General features: G+C 38.1%; 1 protein-coding gene across 16 annotated transcripts in view; it reads right to left on the bottom strand.

Annotated features, from left to right (window-relative positions):
• Positions 1-5299: 5299 nt before the first annotated feature.
• The window catches only part of LOC118822091 (RAP1 GTPase activating protein), a 129013-nt gene continuing 111426 nt past the window's right edge, over positions 5300-22886 (bottom strand). For 8 of the 16 annotated variants that reach the window (XR_005008413.1, XR_005008412.1, XR_005008404.1 and 5 more), the window contains 10 exons: positions 21651-21800; positions 18074-18151; positions 14423-14532; positions 12267-12362; positions 11564-11682; positions 11227-11362; positions 10019-10130; positions 8949-9052; positions 8140-8187; positions 5300-7739 (listed from right to left, as the gene is read on the bottom strand). Coding sequence is in view for 1 of the 16 variants with exons in the window: in XM_036590928.1 (XP_036446821.1) it covers positions 8179-8187; positions 8949-9052; positions 10019-10130; positions 11227-11365; positions 11566-11682; positions 14423-14532; positions 18074-18151; positions 21651-21800 (819 nt within the window). In the remaining 15 variants the exon portion in view is untranslated. Of the gene's footprint in view, positions 7740-8139; positions 8188-8948; positions 9053-10018; positions 10131-11226; positions 11366-11563; positions 11683-12266; positions 12363-14422; positions 14533-18073; positions 18152-21650; positions 21801-22886 lie in introns of all 16 variants that reach the window. The other 8 variants (XR_005008408.1, XR_005008403.1, XR_005008406.1 and 5 more) reach the window with 8 other exon arrangements.

Here is a 22886-nt window from a genome sequence, read left to right on the forward strand (position 1 = left end):
GGTTTGTAGTGTTACGGACTGGCTGGAACAAGGCGCCATTCAGGTTTATCTAGCAAGTACTGAAAAACTGAGCTGAACCTTATATTGTAACAGTTTTATGGCTCTAGCTGTAACCCACCTTTGCTTTACTTTTTTCATTAATTTGCAAAACTGTTGTATTAAACAATAGAACAATCAAGTCTGTGTGTCATTGCAAATAATATCATGGCTACTGCTTAATTGTTATTAGCTTTTGATGACAATAATGGTCACATAAAATCTGAATATCAACATGAAAGAAAGGAAACACAGCTAACATAGAAGAGGAGATCCCATAGCAGGAATAAGCATTATTTTAGCAGTGGTATTTGGATGAACACAAGTTACTTATGAAGTGAATTAAAAAGTTTTTGCATTGAACCTCCCAATATAATAATAACAATAAGTTTATTTATGTAGTACCTATTATAGTTACCATTTTGGAGATACAAAAAAGGGTTTTTGTTCTGACAGTGACTATTTGAAGAAATACGGATTAATTTAAAGAAGCTGTCCTAATATGTGTATGTGGTATTCAGTGTTAGGATTTTATGAGGTTCAATTATGAAAGATTATTTAAATCAGCTTCATATTTAAGTTTATAATATGGGCATAAATGTTGAGAAGATGCTACGTAAAATTTTGATTCAGCTGCGCTTTAATCTGTTCACCCGATTCATTCGAAAGAATGATTTTTTGATGACTCTGACATCACTGTCACATATTGGCCCTCATAGAACGCCTCTCATCCAGTAACACTGCAACACTGTTACTAGCTATGGTGTAGTGAGAATCTGCATGCGTCAACTTTTCACCTAACAGTTGCCTAACAATAGACTTTGAGCACCATCCAAATAAAGTCCCCAAACTGCACTTTGAATTATCTCTGCCGTTGTCACGGAAACCACTTTTACACAACTTTCACAATAAGACAAAAGTTTGCACTTGAGTTGACTGTAATTGTTGCACTTCAAAGCCCTTTACGCTTCTTTCTGCAACAATGCTGTGCATGCAAACCCTGAGGAGCGCAATAAAACTCACACTCGCAGTTTCATTTTCTCTCTTTCGTGCATTGAACTGTCGTCAGCTCTTGTCACCAGTGTAGTGTCGACAGCTTGGGCTTGTAACTCCGGGCCTGGGCACTGGGCACTGCTTTTAAAGACAGGAATTGGAGCTCAGACTCCATTTACAAAGAGCTGTTGGGACAGACTGTGCTCCAAAGCTGATTCATAGCCACCCTCACACCTGTCCAGCTGTGCCTTACAGCAAAGCAGCCTGTCCTCATATACTCCCCCAGCTCTGTCTCACAGCCCACTGATGACATTAATCGGCTCTCATTAAACCAGAGGATGTAGGAGAGGGTTATCTGAAAACTCTGCATTCAACAGGCCTGCAAAAATGCATCAGTGTGTCATGATGCGTATATCTGAAGATGCCGATTCGAACGCTCTGACTATAATCAATTGTGACATTTAATAAAATTATGCACATTTTTAAGCTTTGTATGTTGAAAATAAACGTTGTAAATTCTACTACTGTGTAAATATTCCTCCAGTCACATTGGTATATTCAGGGTACTGTTACAAATCATTTTCAGTCATACCAAAATAAATGAATCAAGTCGGATCATGGAGAAATTTGATGCAATTAATTGTTTCCAAAAGTATCATAATAGAATTTGAGATTTCATGATGCACTGAACTGTTTCTTAAAGAACCGTAATAGAATTTAATTGTGGACTTCAAGATTTCATGATGCACTGAATCATTTCATGAGCAATTATGATGAAATTGGTTTGTGAACTTTAAAATATTCAAATCAAATTTTGAAGTTTGGGATTTCATTATGCATTAAATCATCTTCTAAAGAATCGCAATCAAATCAAACTGTGAACTTTGAGAATTCATGATGCATTGAATCGTTTCATGAAGGATCATTATCAGATCAATTTGTGAACTTTAAGATTTCATGATGAATTGATTCATGTCCTAAAGAGTTACAATCAAATCAAATTGTGAAGTTTGAGATTTCATGATGCATTGAATCATTTTTAAAGGATCCTAATCAAAACAAATTGTGAGCTTTGAGATTTTCTGGTGCGATTCATCGTTTCCTAATAAAGTGTAATCAAATCAAACTGTGAACTTCAAGATATCATGATGCAGTGAATCATTTCCCCATGAATCATAATCAAATCAAATTGTGAAACTGTGAGATTTCATGATGCACTAAATTCCTTCCTGAAAAGTCAAAATCAAGTTGACTCATGACAAAATTAGATCATTCATGATTCCATGAATCATTTTTTAAAGAGTTGTAATTAAACAGAATTGCTGTGAGATTCACACCTTTAGTATTCATCACAGAGAAACCTGCACTAGGACAGTGTGCTGTACAGGAGGCCAGCCAGGCCTGTGAGTGTTTCAGTGGAATTATATGCACTTTTTCTGTTGATCAGCTTTCTTTTATTATTATGATGAGTCCCCAGATACACATATGTTGCCCTTCTGCTGCTGTATTTCATGTTCAAACCCAGTGTTGAACTCTGGCTTGAACTCAAATGGCAGCACTGCTGTATACTGGGTAAACAGATAGGGGAGCTGTCACATGGCACAACGCTGACCTACATCTCCCCAGCACACATGACTCTACAGTAAGAGACACTCTGTGTTTAACTCTATACAGTGCTATTGTTTACTAAGTAATCTCCTTTCTGCTTTCTGAGAACTTTAGTGTGCTCTCAAATTGCCCTACATTGCTGATTGTCACAACCTTTACTTGAACTCAGCATCTAACACTGGTCCACATTTGATGCATGCTGGGCCCTTGTTTGTCCAATATCTGTCTGCCAGTTTATCTACTTCCTCATATTATATGTTCAGTGTCACCAGTTCAATGTTTTTACCCTCAAAAGCAACTACTTGTTAGGAAACAAAGCTCAGAGAAGAAGGTGAGGGTAGTGTATTATTTTTCGAGGAGAACTTGACATCATACAGTTTAGCTCCCTCTAGTGTTAAATCAGTTAACATGCACACAGAATTTTGAGGACAGTGCGTAGCTTGTGTTGCATGATCTAACTTCATAAGGTTGCTCTGTCTGTGTGCAGAATGAGAGCCTAAGGAAAAAATCTAATCTTAAAGGGAAACAAATCTCTATCTGGGTTTTTCATTAATCTCCATGTGTTACTGCTAGTATACCACATCAGTACTTATTAGCCTCTACATTAGTGGCTGTGCTAGCAGTCAGGATTTTTAATGTATTTTTAGGTTTTCCCAATAATTTGATGTATTTGTATGCTGGGTATTGTAGTGAGTGAACAGTGATGGATGAAAACACAAAAAGAATACATATTTGTGAATTCCGTCAAATCACTGAGCTTAAGGAATGCAGTGCTGCACTATAGACTATTAAATAATGTGACAATTAACATGTTAATGCCAGATGCAAATATCAAATGCAATCATATTGTCATAAATAAATGAAGGATTTCATTCCAGAGCTCTTTAAAGGCCACTTTCATTAACACCTTTTTTCAAATAATACTTTGTTACACATACAAGAAATAGCAATGCTATATAATAATTAATACCATCTTTTCTTTATTAGAGAAATAGAATGTGCTTTGAATTATTCGGCAGCTGTTATTCTTTGATCAATTTTCAAAATACTACAATCCACAAACAAAATATCAAGTATCAAAATGTCCAAAATATGTTGCAAATACACACGAAAGTAAAATCTTAGTTTTTTAAAGATTACTACAAATTTTCTCTCATTCTGATATTTTTTTACTCATTTTGCCAGTTTTTGCTTTATTCTTTTTCTATTTGCTGATTTTTTGCTTCAGAAATTTCTCTTTTGCTTCCGACTTTTTGGCGCTTTTTAACATGGGGCGGGTCTTAGAAGAGGGTGTTCACCTGTATTTTCTATTAGTCAACTGATTTGGAGTGACAGGTCTTATGAACATGTAACCACTCAGCATTAACCACTCCAACATGCAGATACTGGCATATCTGACATGAGCAATGTTTGTCATGTTCCTTTTAAACTATTAATACAACACATGTTTATGGGTCCTATGTTGACCTGTGTAAAACAATATACCTATTATTTTGGGCACTGGTGAACATAAACTTAGCCGTTTATGAATGAACAAAACTGTACCACCTTTCAGGTTTGCGGATCCTAGCGCTAACTAGCCTAGCAGTGTCCTCTAGGGCTAACTAGGCGAGCCATAGTGGTTTAAATATCTAAAGTTACGTCACTGTATTAATGTGTAGACAGTGATTTGGAGCAGCACATTTTGTACACTGACATGCTGCACTAGGAAGCCTGTTTCAATGACTGACATGTTACATTAATAAATATGACAAACATTGCTCATAATGGTGAACGTCAGCGCCATCCTCTCTTGCAATGCTACACTCAGTACAAGGTGCTAAGCCATGTTTGAGGCAGATCACTACTCACGGAGGGGGCATGGCTATGTCTTCAGAAGACCTGTCACTCCAAATCTGTTGACCAATAGAAAGTGCAGATGAACGCCCTATACTAAGACCCTTCCCCTATTAAAATGTGCCAAAAGTCAGAAGCAAAAGAGCGGTTTCATAAAAAAATATATATATATCAGCAAAATCTGCAGATTAAAGAAAAAGCTGGCAAAATAAATAGATTTTTTTTTTGGCATCAAATTCGACTTGCACTCAAACTACAATATGGACACTAAGAAGGAAGGGGCACAAACGCGCTAAGTAGGGCCAACAACAGCAATCTAATTCAGGTTTGTCCCTTTGTACATTTGATCTGAGTTTGCTATTTGCATGGATAGTGAAAATGCAAATCCTGTGGTGTCCTCCATTACATTGTGTCACCCTAATTAGCTGTAGTCGGACATCTATCAGGTGTTGTCTGTGTTTTTTCTTTTACTGTTGGTAATGCAGGCTGTTTCCACAGGAATGACAGGTTTCATTTCATGTTATTTCCTTCATCTGACAGCTCCGTCTCTGTACTAGGACTTGTTATATACATTTATGTCAGAATAAGAGAAAATGAGTAGTAATCTTTTAGGAAAAAAAGTGTTTGACAATGGCAACATATTTTGAACATTTTGGTACTCAACATTTTGCTTGTGGATTTGATTATTTATTTGAAACCTTGGGCACAAAATTAACTCTATGGATATACAGTAATTTGGAATGAAACCCTTCAGATGTTTCTTATCAAAAACCCTTTAAGACAAATTTAGGGACACGTATAGGAATCAGACAGCCATAACCCAAAGAAACATTACACCCAAGTCTCTTTATTTAATCTTTTTTTCTGGACAGTAGGCCTATGTACAAAATAGCTGTATTTACAAGAATGACCTCACAAAAGCATGGACAGGTCACATGTACAGTCGTTTGATAGGAGCATGTAGCAATGCTTGATTCATACCCTGTTTAGAGCAGCACACATTTCGTGCCTTTTTTTTTTTGGCATCAAATTCGACTTGAGCTCAAACTACAATATGGACGCTTGAAGGAGTAGAAGGACCACAACTCACCACAGAGGGGCACAAAAGCGCTAAGCAGGGCCAACAACAGCAATCTAATTCAGGTTTGTTCCTTTGTACATTTGATCTGAGGTTGCTATTTGCATGGATAGTGAAAATACAAATCCTGTGTTGTCCTCCATTCCATTGTGTCACACAGATGGAACTGACTTATATGATGAAGCAAGATAGAGTTGAGGTCCTGTCATTTACCTGTTACCTGTGTATTTGCACCTTCATTTTTAGAACATAAACAGTGAACAGTAAGGATTATTTAGGCCATGTAGTGGCCATGGAAACAACCAAAGACAATGCAAAGGCAGTTGATTTAAGCCATCATTTTTCACCAATGAACACATGTATTCCAACATGGACTCAAAGTTAACATTCGTACCTACAACTAATTCACACCTTCATTAACCGTTGACATTTCTGACAGTAAGGCAACTCCAAACCACATACACTGGACCGCTTTGTGCTGGTTATTTTCAGTGATCTACTCATCTTCACGTCAATAAGGGCACAAGACGACTGATTTTGGCATTACTGAGGTTTAAAAGCTAGGGCCGGTTCTCTGGACTCAGAATAAGCAGAGTCCTTGGCTACAAAACCATTTTAAAATATTCTGAATGGAAAAATCCCTATTTACAATGTAAATCTGAGACCAGCCTTACGCTTATGCAGATTACAGAGGCTGAGCTTTACCATCCCACATAAATATATTTTACAATATCTTATCTCAAGCTGCAACAGTAAATGTTTTTGTCATTTATGACCATTTCTGCTGGAGGTCTGGCAAGGAGAGTCTAGAGATAAAGAAATTAGGCACACATTCAACCTCCAAATCTTCTTTAAAATTACAATCTTCACAGATCTACTGGACATACGTCCGAACACAGAACAGAAAGTAACCAAGACAACAGCTCATACTCTAGTGAGCATGACACACGACGCCAAGTCTACAAAAGAACTGACAATATGTTGTGTCTGCTGTACATAATTAAAAAGAATAAAATAATTCTTTTGCTCAAGAAGAACAGGGACTTAAATAAAGGACATTTTTAACTATAGACTGAAACCAAGACCCTGGCATGTTGGGAGCAAGCTGTGATCTTGTTAAAAAAAAAATCAAGAGTTCAAGGCAAAAATACGTACTGCAACATCAAAGCTCATAACATATGCTACAGTTAGTCACTCGGTGCTAGCTGGATGCACTCACTGAATTCGATTTTCGTGCAATATAAACATGGCATAAATCACCCGTTTGATGGTTAAGGCAAGGCATTTGCAAGTGAAGTCTGAGTAGCGATTTTAAAGAATATTCACTCCATATCCCTAATTAGCTGTAGTTGGACATCTATCAGGTGTTGTCTGTGTTCTTTTCTTTTACTGTTGGTAATGCAGGCTGTTTCCACAGGAATGATAGGTTTCATTTCATGTAATTTCCTTCATCTGAAAGCTCCATCTCTGTACTAGGACTTGTTATCCTGGAACATTGTTAATGTGACATCATTAACAAAAAAATCACTGTAAGCTGTAAGCAGCACAAACAATTTAAACATTATCAACAGTGATTACCACAAGCAAAGACCAGACGACAAAAAGAAACATGCCCATGTCAAAAGCTTCAGAAACATTTCAGTCAGCTCTGTCTGTTTGGTCCTTGTGGGAGAACTGAAAAAGCTTCTGCTCAACGCAGTGGAGATGTTTCTTTACTTGGAGTCCAGGGAATTCAACATGGTGCAACTTTAGGACCCTGCACAATCCATTAACGAAGCCATTCACCAAGACGATAAACAGGTAGCAATCTTTTCTACATGGACACAAAGCCCACACTGATTTACTGCAGGGACTAAAAGCATTTCAGACATCAGAACAGAAAAGATCCTACACTGAGGCTGAGTGGGGACCAAGAGAGAGAAATGACAATGAAAAGAAATTGGTGCAATGTAACTTAGGTTTCTTCATGCAGCCTGTACCCCCCTCTCTCTCTCTGTCTGTCTCTCTCTCTCTGTCTACTGCACTGGACCACCTGAGAGGTCATGGTCACATGATCATGGTCCTGTCATCCGTCACGCTGTGGCAGGCTGGAGTTATCTTCACCTTCATCATCATTGTCATCAGCAGTCATGTCCTAAACCCAAGCTCGCCTCATCTCTTTGAGGGGGGTGTTTTTCTTATGGGAATGCTGTTTAGATAAGAAAAAAAAAGACACTTGAGCAGAATGGCACTGATACGAATTCAAAATAAGAAAATGACACAAACGTTACTAAACAACTGCCTTTTTATTCTTAACATCTAAAGCTAAAAATGTTTTGGAATCCTAAGCATGTCTTTAAGGCAGAGACCTCTTTTGTAGCTACCTTCTATTGATCTCACTGTACACAGAATTGGATCATTTTTTCAATATTTTATGTGTAAAATGTTTACAAAGTTTTAGTCATGCTACATATATTCTCAAGTAGAACTTTTTTTCAGTCCATTCTAAGATTTTATTGAAAATACTGTATTGATATCGTTACACTCTTTTTACTTTTAAAGAATGCTTTAATTCAGTTTTAGTGAGGCTGTGTTGAGGGAAAGCTGACCTGTTGATGGAAATCCATGAAGCGACCAGATGGGAGAGGCTAGCAGTTCTGCAATGAAACAAAAGGTTACTAAAACCAGCCTCTCACTCACGCAACACACAACATGCAATGCAACACCTCTGTGTTTGTGACCATACATTTTGTAGAAGACAACTTTTACACCTTTGAATCTTTAAGGACCATTTTCTTAAAAGAGATACGTTCCTGTACCGTCTCGCTGCATACAATTCAAACAACATACACAAATCACAGCCTACAAATATCCGGCAAATCTTTACCACACAATGTATGCTATGTAGATTTTAAATACTGTACTGTTTTATATTCCTATTACATATTATAATATATATATATATATATAATATATATATATATATATATATTACTAACCAGCATTTTCCCAGAAAAATCAATGAGCTCGATATAATGTTAATAATCAACAGTATTTGCCATATTAAGAATTATGTTTAGTTAAATGTCTATAGTGTAATGTTCTTATGCAGTTAAAAAAAAAAAGATGGCCTAGCAGTTCCACCACAGCCCACTAGGGGGGCCACAGCACACAAAGCTGAAAACCTCTGCTGCATGTTTAAATAAAACATATTCGCTGCAGGTCAAGAATCTAATTGATCTTTCCATGATGGCTTAAATAGGTACTGTTTCTTGATCTTTTTCTTTCTTTCAATATCATAAAAGTCTAAACTCAGACATGTTGTGTCCTGATCCCTGCCTCGACTCGGACTCAGCTCTAGCTGTCTTGACCACAAAACTATTATCTAGATGAATAAGCAGTGCGGGGTCTGTCTTACCGATGTGGATTTGTGGTCATGAGATCGCTCCAGTTTGATGCGGATGTCTGTCCGGTTCTGTTCATGGCTCTTTCCACATTCTGGCTGCAGAGGCCTGCCTGTACCTGAAGAATGAACGGTCCACAATGAGCCATCACATCATATCCCTTATTTTAGTTACAGCTACAGTAATGGTCACTTTTAAAGACATGGATGTACTCTGGCTCACACTCTTACTAGTTTAAAATAATTCAAGCTGCTGTTTTTAGGGATGCATCGATACCAAAACTGGTATTGGTCCAATACTATGGTCTTTACATGTACTCAAAAAAAAATTCATCGATATCAACATTCCGATACCAGCCCAATGCCGTGTGACATAAGCCAAGTGTATGCTGCTGCGTTAATGAACAAACACAGTGAAGGAATCTCTGCTCACACAGCGAAGTGTTAGACATACACTGTGATTTTAGTCAGTTTTTAAACACACGCAGTCACAACCACTTCCAATGCAGTTAGAGATAGCTAGCTAAACAGAGGTAAAAAAAAAGCAGAATGTCTGTATGTACTGACTTCACTGTTTTGAATGGTATAAATGCAGCTCACTTTCTCAACATGTCTGCTCAGTTCTTGATGCGCAGTTTGTTGTTTAGAATGAAACAGCTTTACTAAATTTCTAAAATTTCTAAAATTGCACAGTCAACCAGCTAAACAGAAAGACTCGGAGAAGATGTAAAACTCCTCAAGTGAGCCCCTGTGGATGCATTAGCCTCAGATGTGACACCTGCAGTCACTGTGCTACAGAGACAGTTGTTTAAAGAGTCAGATGAACTTAAAAACTTTGAATCGTACTTTACTTACAGCTGAGCAGTAGCACTTTCCTGAAGTGGAACAAAACCCGTTCTTATACACTGCAGCGCTACTCAATCCAAGCTAACTAATGTAGCATAGCTAGCTAATGCACTAATGCAAATGAGCTAGATTTTAGTGATTGAACTGTCGAGGAACATTGTACTCATTTACACTAACTACTCAACTCAATATGAAACAATGGTATTGACACATTCCTTGCTGTTTTATTTCTTACTTACCAGGAGAGTTCCCCCTGCTGCTGGTGCTGACACTGCTCATATTGTCCTCCAGCCAAGTGCTGTAGGTGAAAGAGTCTCGCTTGTGTGGCGTCCCTGCTGAGGACAAACTTTCCTAAAGAAAGAAGTACACACATTCAATGTCTTATGAAGAATTGTGCTCAAAAATTGGAGACATGCTGTGTATACAGTCACAAAAAACTAACAAAACCTCATAATCCAGATATTTAGGGCTGATTAAGATTTAGGGCTGATAGATAAAGCCTAAGCCTAGACAGAAAAAGACCACTGGTAATTCATCACTGGCAATGCAGTTTACTCCAAGACTAAGCCTAATCCTTGTCCAGGAAAGAGTATGTTTTAGTCCTGAACTGGATGTCCTGCAGAGTTTAGTCCTGACCATAACCCAATACACTTGATCCAGTTAATCAAGGCTTTCAGGGCTATCTGAATATTTAAGCCAGGTCTGTTGGAAAGATATACATATTAGAGACCAAGATAGTGGATAATGTCATTCTATACACAGCTACATGAGGCCTCTTGGCTGCCATGCTGGTACTCTGTGTGCTGTAAACTGAGTGGTTATTTATGCACATAACATCAACATATTTTCAGAAATTGCAGCTGTAATGAAAATGCTGAAAGATGCTGTATTAAGAGCCTAATTATAGGATTCTAGCAAAGCAGTTCATGTGTACAAACCTGTAAAGAAATCTTTTCACTGCTTTAAAAAATTTAGGCTGAATGCAAGATTACTTTGTAAAAGATATTGGATATGTTGGATCGTAATGAAACTCCAGAAAACATTTTGTAGTCAATTACATCTTTGACTAGCTGAGGAGAATAGAGTACAATTTTTAAATAGCATTGTTGACTCTTGACAGCTTGCGTGCATGATAGGGTCTACATGATGGACATAATTTGTTTTTTTATTGATGCTAATTTACAAAACAATGATCATATTAATAAAAAAAGATGATGCTCTTTTGCTCTTGGAAGAAAACAAACCCTAAATTCTGTCACTTACAATAAAGAACTGGACATGATTTCTGGTGAGTCTATAGGGAACTCTGCTGAGGCCCTCTGATGGGTATCTAGGTCTCTAATATGTCTGTGGTTGAAAGTAAATCCAAAGTGTTAGACTGGACTGGAGTCGATCACCCTTGCATTACAGGGCTGTGCTATTTTGTAGTTAGCTGTGTGGCTCTTACCATGCCCGTGTCATAGTCCTCTGTGGCCTCAGTCTCATTCTCCTCCACCACACTGGCAAAGCTACTGGCATTCGAGGAGGAGCGTGATAAGTCATGAGCTTCAGGGATGGAGGGAGCCCTGCAGCACATGGCTGAGCTAAACAAACACACATTTCTCAGTTTTCACGGCATCTTTGCAATATACAATAGAGCCATGTTTTACTGGGCTAAAAACTACCAAATCCACACTTCAGTTTAACCCTAAGCAATAAAACATTCAAACTCTTACTGCTTTATTAGTGTAAAAAGAATCCTTATAAAAAATTTTAATTCCTGAAGTAATGAGCAGGTTTCTTACTTGTTTTAGTAACGAGGACCTCAGGTGAGCTCTGATTAGAAGAGTTTTCTGACTTGGGGTCCTGCGAAGCGTGGCCACTGTCTGGGGTTTTCTGTGTGCTGGGAGAGCACTCCCTGCTGCTGCACATGAACACACTGACCATTAGAGGGCAGCACAAGCATTCTCATTCATATTCCACCATACCACTCCAATTAGGCTCAGAACAAGCTGCCAACTACAGCTGGTTAGTAGTGTGGGAAAATACCCATCTGTTTGCAACTAGCGTGCTGAATCTCTACAATAAGCTATGATATGCTAGACCTCTAATGATAGGAATTCCAGAAGAGTTTGGTGAAAACAGAGATTTATGTTTAACATAAATCTAAAAGATACACAGTTTACATAAATATATATTTCATTCTTGGAATTCTTATTATTAGAAGTATTGCCTATTCAAGCAACATTTCTTCTGCTGTTTAAGTCATGCTACTTTAGCAGTGCACTAAGTAAATGAGTTACTGAAGCTTTTAACACATTAGAGCAGCCAGTTACGTAAAATCATTCAAAATTCAGTGGTATACCAATTTTATGTATCTGGCTGATTTCATCATGTGCCCAGTGACTGAGCATTACTAGCTTTTGTCTATGGATGCATCTCTGTGTTATCTAATGGGCCAGGCTTTTCTGAGGTTAGGGAGGAGACTTTCTATGGTGGCATCTGTACTTGGAGGAATCCATGGTGAGCCTGCCATTCCTGAGACTGACGCTGGGCAGAGACACACACAGCACTGTTCTGTCCTCTGACAACAGCGATGCAATCCTTCACCAACCACAATCACACACAAATGAAATGACACACAATGAGATATTTCTCCTTCTTTGTCCTGCTGGTACAAAGAACAAATACAAATGCAAACACGCACATCCACATCCACATACATACTTAGGTTTGTTTTTATACAATGACAGGACGTGGGCTTATACATGTGTCCCATGTGTATTATATACAGTACTGTGCAAAGGTCAGAGACCACCGTCATTTATTTAATTTCCAGTTAACTGGCCAGCAAGTACAAGTTATTAATTGTTTCAGCATCAGAAAAACCCAGGAAATATATATTTAACAGACAATTACACAGAAGCCTCAACAAGATAACTTTAGGGCAGATCTTGTCCAATCTTATCTCTAGAGGACTGGTGTGGCTGCAGTTTTCATTTTAACAAAGCAGGAGCTCACCTGATCAACTGTTTGAAATGAAGACCTGCAGCCACACCGGCCCTTTGTAGACAAAAAGGACACCCCGATTTAGTGTGTCCAACCTGCTTTTATTACAGCTTCCAACCTTTTTTTGGAGAACAGCTTTCAGCTTTTTCAAATGGATATTTTTCCACACCTCCACAGTTCAGCCTTAGAAGTTGGTTGCATTTTCTGCTTCTCACAATCCAAGCAGTGCCAAACACATTCAATGATGTTGAGGTCTGGACTCTGGAGTGGTCTAAATATTTTCTTCTTTTTTGTCTTCTCTTTTTTCATTAACAACTTTTTGACAGATCCTTTCAGGCCCATAGCGTTATGTTGTTTTCTCATAGTGAAAGGATGGACAGAAATACCTGTGGATTTTTTTAAGATCTGAAGCAAGACTGGAGCTTGATTTTCTGCTGTTTTATAAAGATAAAAGTACTAAGTTATTAATCCCCTTTTCTCTATATTCTTTAATAATTAAATAAAAAAACTCCTGTTTTTTTCACTTATTTTCCTTTGATTTTCATCTTCCATCAAATCTCCTCAGATATATCTCATGACAGCTTGTACTTCATAACCATTTTGACTGGTTTGCGATTTTTGCACAGTATTGCAAGTACCTACATGTAATAATGATATGTTCAATATGTATTTTTTTCTAACTTATATGTAAAAAGAATTTTCGGTAACACTTTCTATGAATGTCACCTTTGTAAGCATCTATAAACACATTCATAACATGTTATAATGCATTCATAAGGCATTATAAACATGGCTATAAATATTTATAAAAATGTATTACATGTTATAGCCATTCTTATTATGCATTACGAATTGTTAACATAATACATTAAAAGTACTGATCATTATAAGCGCTCATAAGTTGTATTAGTCCTCTCTAAGTAAAGTGAAGCGTACTGTACTAAAGCCTCCTCCAGTGTTAAGAGGGAGGCTTCAAGTTGAAGTATTTACTGAAGAATTAACTGAAACACTAAAACATACACAATAAAGCACATTACAGGCTTCAAATGTCAGAGTTTAAACTAGTGCTGCCATCAGTGCTTTACCCAACATGGGAAAGGCAGTGTACACCACCGTTATCTTAGTATTTGTCTTTACTTTACACTCTCCAAGCTAGGACTGACTTCTTTGGCACTGACAGTATAACATGTTATCAACACTACTTATAATGCATTATATTAACAATTTATAATGTATAATAAACATGGCTATAAAGTGTAATCCAGTGTAATTCATTTTTATAAATGTTTATAATCATGTTTATAATGCTGTATGAAGGCATTATAATATGTTATAAATGTGTTTATAGATGTTTACAAAGGTGACATTCATAGAAAAATATTACCGAATTTTCTAGCTTTTTTGATTTTGATACTGTCAGTTAGCCATGTTTTTGTCTGTCAGGATATTTTTGTCTTCAAAATGTTAAAATACAAAGATACACAGACCCACACAGACACACCTGAAAACATTCACACAATGACATGATTCCACAGATAGCGTGCTAAAACATTAGTCTTTGAGCTGGTAAGTCCTCATTAATGCCATGACCTGTAACATTTCAGACTGTACTGCTTCTGTGACTCAGCTTCCTGAGGGGCCACACAGTTCCTCACCTTTTTTCCTGCACCTCCTGGATGTTCTCAATGCCAATGGCACTGCTCCTGCGAGAGCTGAATGGGCCAGACTTTTTCCTGGTCGGGCTTTTCCCAGGAATTATCAGAGACTGCAGAAGAAAGACATCATTTGTGAGCTTCAAATGACAAGCTGTCATCTCATTTGTCAAGCTCCCACATCTCATGATATTAAAGCAGTAGTGGCCCTAAAAGAACTCTGCCCTGAACACTTTCAATACTTTCCTCATTCCAGTATAACTACAATAATAATTATTTGCTGATTTCACATTTAACTCATTTGAAATCTGCCTCCATAGTAGTTACAATCTGCTATGTCCACATTAGGCAGTAAAATGTGTCAGCGTGTGTGCCATAGTGTTTTTTGTCACTGTAATCACTGTATAGAAGAGGTACAATAATAATGTTACTGTGGGATGCACTGCGATAGTCTCTGAGCTAGTGTGAGCTCATATTCAGACCAGAATTCAGATCACGAAGCGCTTATTATTGATTACTGACAGCAATAAAAGGTGACTGCAATGTGAATTATATTCCCATTTATATGTTTGGTTGAAAGAAAACAAGATAAAATAAACTGTCGATCATTATGTTCTTTACATATAAAACAACAACAGCACTGAGAAGTCGCATTATTAGACAAAAGTAGATCAAACGGCTGAAACAGCTGTTTTTTTGCTTCAGCATTAGCTAATTAATAAGCCTTTCCTGATGGGAAATGGGTGTTTTAGCACAAGGAAAACATTAAATTATGCAGAGCAGGCGTACTCCAGGACCAGAGCTGAAAACCACTGTATCATAGTTTATTCATTGTTCTATTACGTACTTTGTCTATATGTCAGAGAACGATTGCTATTTTAAATCAGACTGTCAGTATTATGTCAGTTTCTTCGCGAACATAAAACTATGGCTTTTTAGAACAAATGGAACTTTTTTGTGCTGATTTGTCTTCGATCTCAAACTGTTATCAAAATGGCATGCACTCTGACATCTCTGGGAGAATAAAAGCCATTGATCTGTGTCTGGACCAGCAAGGGCATCACTAAATTGTGCTCTCCGGGGCTACAGGCTCAAACTACAGCGGCAGGTCTCATGTATGACTATGAGATGAAAGATAGAGGCCAGACTCGTGGGCTTCAGTGAGCTGAGCTTTCACTGTGGGCGCTTTGTTCTCTCTGTCTGTGCACCAGGGGCTTTAGCGCTCCCACTTTACAGCTTCTAAAATATGACTTGAAAAAGCCTTTTATCTCAAAAGGCTTCAAAAGCTTTGGGGAGAACTAAGTCAGAATTCGGGTTTACCCCACCCGTCACGTTTCTATGCTATCAGACTAAAAATACAATACAATTAGCAGACAAGAGCAAAGAAATACACTGAACTATACATACCACAGCACAGACATTAGGTATGCAGCAAATGAATGTGGGACATTGAGTGGAAGGATTTGAAAAGCAACACAGTGATGTTTTAAAAACAGGGTGATGCATTAAAGACGAGCGCTAATATTGTGAAATGCAACTCAATGGTATTTCCTCTGAATGATGACATATTCTGAAGAAAGTATAATCATCTTGTATGGATGTAATGTATGAGTGCAAAGAGTTAATGGTAGAGCGAGTGTAGTAAGGCTTTGAAGGCATGCCACAGAGTTGCCACTTGTAATGGGTCATGCATGATTAGTGAGAGAATCCAACATGAGCCGCAGGCCACAGATGGTGTCTATCGGCAAAATATTGCTGTGAAGAGCAAAAGAGTAACCTTGATATTGGGTAGGGATGGGATGATTCCTATGTTAATATTACTTAATAGAATTGATATGCTTTAGGTATTAACCTTTATTGAACCTCTCATTTCTTTATAACACAAAAAAATCAACCACAATTGGAGCCTTTCGAACTGAAAGCCTCGGCGATCCATTCTGAGAATTTGCCGATGACCTCTTAAACTTGTTTAAATCTGCCGCCAGAGGAGTTACGCCACATGCAAATCCATGCAGGAGAAAGTGAAACATATTAGCATGTAGAATCTGAGCATGTTTATATCACTGCATAAAAGATGTACAAGGCTTCCTTTATTGCTGGATGCATTATGATTTTTCAGAGCTCACTTGCAAACGGCAAGCGCTTCTTATTATTTTGTTTGATCCAGGGGTCTGCAACCCAAATTTTAAGAGCCATTTTGTACTTTCAACATAAATCAAATCACACTGGGGGCCACAACATTTTATGTCCATTTTATTGAAGTAACGTTTTACCATCTTGGCTGTAAGTATGTCTCAGTATGTGCTGATGTACCAGTATAGGCTAAAGAAAAAATGATATGAACAAAACCCCTTATTTTGCTCTGCTTTACGCTTTAGCTCAGCTATAGCTGCTTCTCTCACATTTCCAGCAAGATATGTTTCAACAAAAATAGAATAGTTTTTGTAAAATGTCTCTCAGCGTTTGATTTTTTACAAGGCTGAAGTCAACTTCTCATTTGACAGCTTTGCCTGAGGAGCCAGAATGTAACTGCTCCAACATTTAAGGTGGAACGAGAAAATTCAAACAAGAAGCTGGAGAATGAGAAGCTGACTTCAGCTTTGCAACTTTTTAGAGTTTGACAGTTCTTTTGCAGATTAAATGTATCAGGAAACCAGCTGGAGTGTTTATAAATGCAAATAAGTCCATTCATCTCTAAATCATCAATATTCATCTTAAATGTTTCTCTTTGCCTTTTCTTTAGCTACTAGCTAGGCAAGATTGTTGTCATTGCTATGGTGACCAGCAGTGTGTGTGCCAACCTTCAGGGTTAAAGGATGAATTAGCTGTTATGGGCTACATTAACTCCAGTGTTTAAGACCATTTATTCTTAAAACTGTGTTAGAATGATTAGCAGAGCTTTATTTTACTGCAAAGTAGGATAATTTTATTTACCTAAAAAACTCCGGAGCTGCAAGTTGCCGACCCCTGGTTTTATCAGAGTAATGTTAAAATGCTGGTGTATGACTTTTATTCCTTCACATGTGCTTTCTTATTCAGAAAGGTAGTTTGTGAGAAAAAACTAAATATATATCTTTCGAAATTTTCAGTTTGTTAGATCATGTTCTTTAAACGCAACAACAGCTTTGAGAAATAACACTATTAACACAGATCAGCAGATTAACAGCACAAAAAGCCATGTTTTTCTGTCGATCTTAAGAGGTTAAATAAATATGAAATGATCACCTTCACTATTACTGTTCACTGTCCGTAACTATATTTATGTGTGCTTTGCAGGGTAGGAGTAGAGAGTTTACTTTAACCATAACTTTTCAACAGATGGTAACTGTACAGACACTACAGTTATTATTTACATCTGAAAGCAGCATGGATATCGCTGAATTTTATACCACACCATGTCATTAAAACTAGTAACCATCCCATCCCTAGTTGATGATAAATTACAAATGCTAGACTACAAATAATTTAAACAAAGCCAAACTAAAGTACTCCATTGTTATGGTGTGAAATTGGGTAATTCAATGAGGAGTATGATGTCTTATCTGCCTTTACAGAGTTGTGGTAGTGTATGTGCTGCTCTGCTAATGAGTGTAGGTCATGCGGTGAGAGTGAGAGATGCAGTGAGAGAACAGAGAGTGAGAGTTATACATGAACCTCTTCTATCGTTCCTATCCCTATGGCACTGCCGCGACGTCCATATTTACTGGGACTTTTCCCTGGGACAAGCAATGACTGCAGAGGGGCCACACAAAGAGAGAGAGGGAGAAGGGAGAGAACATGAGTTGTCATGCAGCAGGTTATGTTATTAAATCACACAGGCCAGCTGGAGGGTTTGATAACTCTAAAGCACGGTTAAACAGTTCAATGGCCATCATGAGCACAACACAGCAAATAGATGAAGAGAGAGGAGCCTGAGGAGCCATGTTGGGTACAGAAGCCTGTGAGGGACAAGAGAGCAGAGAGTAAAGCTGAGGAGAGGAGCAGACATAGCACACTGTTAGAGACACCAGGACAGTGAAGACAAGGTTTTATATGCAACATATAAAGGATATGTGAGCACACTTACATATACTTTAGCACAATTAGTGATTGGTTAAGAGAACCAACACAGGTTAGTTTTACACAAAGAAACATTTGGGTTTAACCATGTTTATAATTCACATGCTGTTAAGCTCTGGTATATCCTGCACTCACTATGTAACAGCTGTTTTTCTTTTTTCTTGGGAAGATATTTATAGAATTAGGATTTCCCAGAATTCCAAGCACTCATTTGACTACATAGGCTTACGCAATGCATGGCAAAGATGACTGTGACATAAAGCTTCGGGCAAAGAAACCCCATTGGAATCTTCAACCTTTACCAAGGTCAGAGCATCCATATGACTGACATGGCATTTGAAAACACAGAATGTGTTGGTCAAAAGACATAGTGGAGCCAGTGACAAAAACAACACAAACACAGCAATTTGATCTCATATGTCTCCCCGCGGATAAAGCTGATGCGTGGACGTTTCCAAGCACATGGGGGACCTGGTCAGAAAGGACACTGTTTGTGACAGCTGTAACAGTCCTTATGGCTGGCAGGAGCTCCATTAGACCAGCTGTGCTTTGTGGAAAAAAACCCTGACCTGTATATACTCACCATACACAGCAAAGCACAGCTCATCAGCACCTCATGCCTGTGGACAAAACAGCGGAGCAGCAAAAACTGTCCAGTGCTCACTCAGACAAAAACATTTACAGCTCACTCAGCACGTTGTGATGCAGTCTGCGCACACACACAAGGCTGGTGCTTCAGGGAATGAAGTGAGGCAAACACATTCACATCCATCTTCATTTTGATAGACCTTCAAATCCACTCAAGGTTCAACATTAACAACTGCCTGATTGCCTGGGGCAAGTAAAATACTAAGTCGGGACAGCAGCATTCAGCCATAGGGTTCTTTTGACACTGAACAATGTACGTGATATTGACTTTCACATGCAAATATACCTTGCTGTGATGGTCTAATCCAGTTGTATGTTGAGTTATATCCAGCCAATCGTACTGCTTGTTGGTGGTGTTTGTAGTGACAGAGCAAGTGAGAAACTATTCCTTAAAAGTAAAAATAGGTTCCCGTAGGTCAATTTTGCTCCATCCGACATTTAGTTCAAAAATATTATAATAGTCCTAGAGAGATGTGTGTATGTGTACTTATATTTCAAAAATCTTTTTTACAGCAAAAATTTGTTAGGGACAGTGTAAGCTCTGACTGGGCAAGTTGGGAAAATGTTAATGTTGAACCCTGCTGCCTCACAACCGCTTAGAAGAAACACTACAGAATAAAACAAGATATAAACATTTTTAATGAGGTAACCTGCTAAAAAAATTAACAACTGAACCTTGAATTCTTCACTCTTAAATGCTTTCTTTCATAGCAACTGTTGCACGTTTGACAAGCTTTACAGAACATTGACAAAATACCTTTTAACTTAATTAGAAATTATAACGCAATGCTGAATTTTTGGTCAAAATATGTAAATTCAGAGCATATTATTCATATAAATTATGTATTTTGCATGTGTATGAAAGGTCACACTGTTAGGATATAAGTATATAAGTAATGTTAGCATTGTATCAATTTGTATGTCATTGTTCATTTCATTCTGATTCAATTAGCTATAGAACCACAGTCCTACTCATTAGCTCAGTTCCAACGTGAGTAATTTATGTTTAAACTGAATTGTGCATTACAATTTGCATGGTTTATGGTTTAACCCCTTAAATGGCCAGGGCCCACTGTTTACACACTTCTTTAACCTAAGATCAGCCAGTTTGCACTGAAGTCCCCGTAGTTACTGAATAATAAGGCTTAGTATGTAACAAGCCGGAGATTTTAAAAGGTTAACATTAATGACTGCTCAATTGCCTGCAGCAGGTAAAAAACTTATTTCTTGCACAGTTTTATAAATGTCATGCCTTTTGGCTTCACCACCACACTCTCCTCTTTGGGGGACTCCTTTATTATTTGTGATATGAAAATACATCTAGTCTATACGTAATCTATTTGAACTTTTGCAAAAACGTTGTTGTGCCCTATTTCTCATTAGGATGTACGTATTTTTTGCCAACACTCTGACCAAACCTGCCCAATCTAGCAACTGTTGCTATAAAAGAAATTATTTGTGGGCAGAGCATGGATAGTTCAATAAAGTAACTGCCTGTAAAGACCCAAAATGTTACACCTTTAAAATCCATAAATTCATATGATCCCAAAGCAATAAGCAACTCACTGCAGACTGCTGTACACTGCAGCAGTGGACACCACATGCTTGCTAAGAGCTCTGAACACATTTCATAAAACAGGCAGTTCATATCAGAGCACCTGAAAGAAAAACACTTCTCTCTGGCTGGACATTAGACTGGTTCCCTGACTCATTAGACATGTTTATAATATAGTAGCTGGGCAGTTAAACTAGATTACTGTTAGATGACGTGAGCAAGGCCAGAGAGTGTGCTCTAGTAAGTGAGTTTCAAGAAACTGCTTGTGGCAGTGTGTCATTAGTAAGACAAGGGAAGTATCAGATTACGAATACCACAAAAAGCATGGTAAGATGCACAAATAATGTAAATAATGTGTATCTAAAAACATTAATTTTACTGGCTTCATTTGTAGATTAATCGTTAACCCTTAGAAGCTGCAGTTATTGCCAGCAACAACAAAGGCATGTTGTAATTAGACAGCTATTTCACACTTGTAGCTCACTGAAAGAAGCAGACATTCTGTCGAAAGAACGAATTTGAAATTTTGACACCACAGCTGTGTTCATAAAAGAGGGAGACGTTATTATGAATTGCATTTGAGTGAGAAAAGTTGTTGTTTTGTGTACAGCCTTTTTTTTTTACACAGAACGCAAACAGAATGTAAAACTGATTTGTTGTCTAACTCATTATGCAATTAAATATGTAATTATGTGATTACATTTGAATAAAATAGCAAAAAGAAAGTAATAACTCTTGACTTCTAAGGGTTAGCTTCTGTCTTATTTTGTCTGTTCATATCACCTGTTGACTGTGTTGGACTATGTTTAGAGTGAATAAGTCTGTTTGTGTGGGCTGCTAAGGCAGTGTAAACAGGACTTTGTGAGGCTGATTGTGTTAAAGGGTGGGACGGGCAGGGGGCAGCAAATTGGGAGTGAGGGTGCTTAGGGTGGAGGTGAGGGGCATCATTTGCCTTTGGGGGTTACTTACTATCCCGGGCATTTTGGGGGTCTCTGGTGAGTGCAGGTGATGGTTGTTGTTGTTGTGGGTAAAACTGCCGCTGTGACTAGAGGAGACTGTGTGCTTCCTGATATTGAAGCCCATGGCATCCAGAGACTGGCTCCTGCTGCGGATCACCCGCTAAGGTCAGAAAGAGACGGGAAGGAGATACTGTGAGCCAGGGGCGGGGCCGCAGGGGAAAACACGGGGCCACGGATAATGAGGCATGGGGGGAAAAACCCTGTTCTGAATGCTCATTAGAAAGGCAGACCCTGAGTGAGGACACCTGGAGCTGGTACAGACAAGGATAAGGTCAGGAAAAAATGCAGTGTTGAAGAGATGAGCAGAGGGAAAGCTCCATGACTGTAGAGAAACTGAAGGTAAAGGTGCATACAGTATAAATAAGCAGGAAGGCTGGCTAGGAAGCCACTCAGAGGTGTGTTAGGCACTGAAGCTAGCTTTAGGACAAGACAGAGTAGGACAGCCTCTCCAAAACCCTAAGGGATACTGATTAATCACTTCACTCCTAAGTCATGTCCAGTTACAAGGACACTCAGAATCCTATTACCACCAAACAGCACCAGTGATATCAAAGAAGGAGATGTATTCAAGGAAACATCCACATCTTCTCTTTATAATCATACAATCCCCTATTTTATCTTGGTTCATGTTGTTGCTGTCCAAACAAAACCTTGTATCTCCAAAATAGTCACTTTCCGTCACTTTTCCAAGTAATTTTGGACCATCTGTCAAGAAATGTTTACACTAAGGCTGCACAATAAATCTTTTTTTTTTTTTATCATGGTCGCGATATAAGTTTCCATGATAAACACATCGATAAGGGCTGAGATAAAAAGATCTAATTATCTCACATGCACAACGCCAGACTGATTACATTGGTGGAACATGGTGTTAAAATGTCAACAAATGGTTCCCTGCCACTTCCTGGGCTTGTACTCTGCTCTCCCATGTGTAGGGTGAGACAAATACAACAGAAACATATACACAGCTCAAAAAGTATGATATCCTGAACTACTAGCTTGTAAAAATGCTTCAAACATGATGACTATTCTTAGTCCCAAAGCTGTGTTCAAAGGTTAAACTGTCACAACAAATCTGCATCACTATAAGGAGCTTTTTAAAACATTATTTAATATTTGTAGCCCATACAGAAAAAGCTGTGTAGAGAATGCTGACTGACAGCTTTACAAAGCACAAAAAATAAAA

Source organism: Colossoma macropomum, unplaced genomic scaffold (genome assembly GCF_904425465.1).
Source record: "Colossoma macropomum unplaced genomic scaffold, Colossoma_macropomum, whole genome shotgun sequence".
Lineage (NCBI taxonomy): Eukaryota > Metazoa > Chordata > Actinopteri > Characiformes > Serrasalmidae > Colossoma > Colossoma macropomum.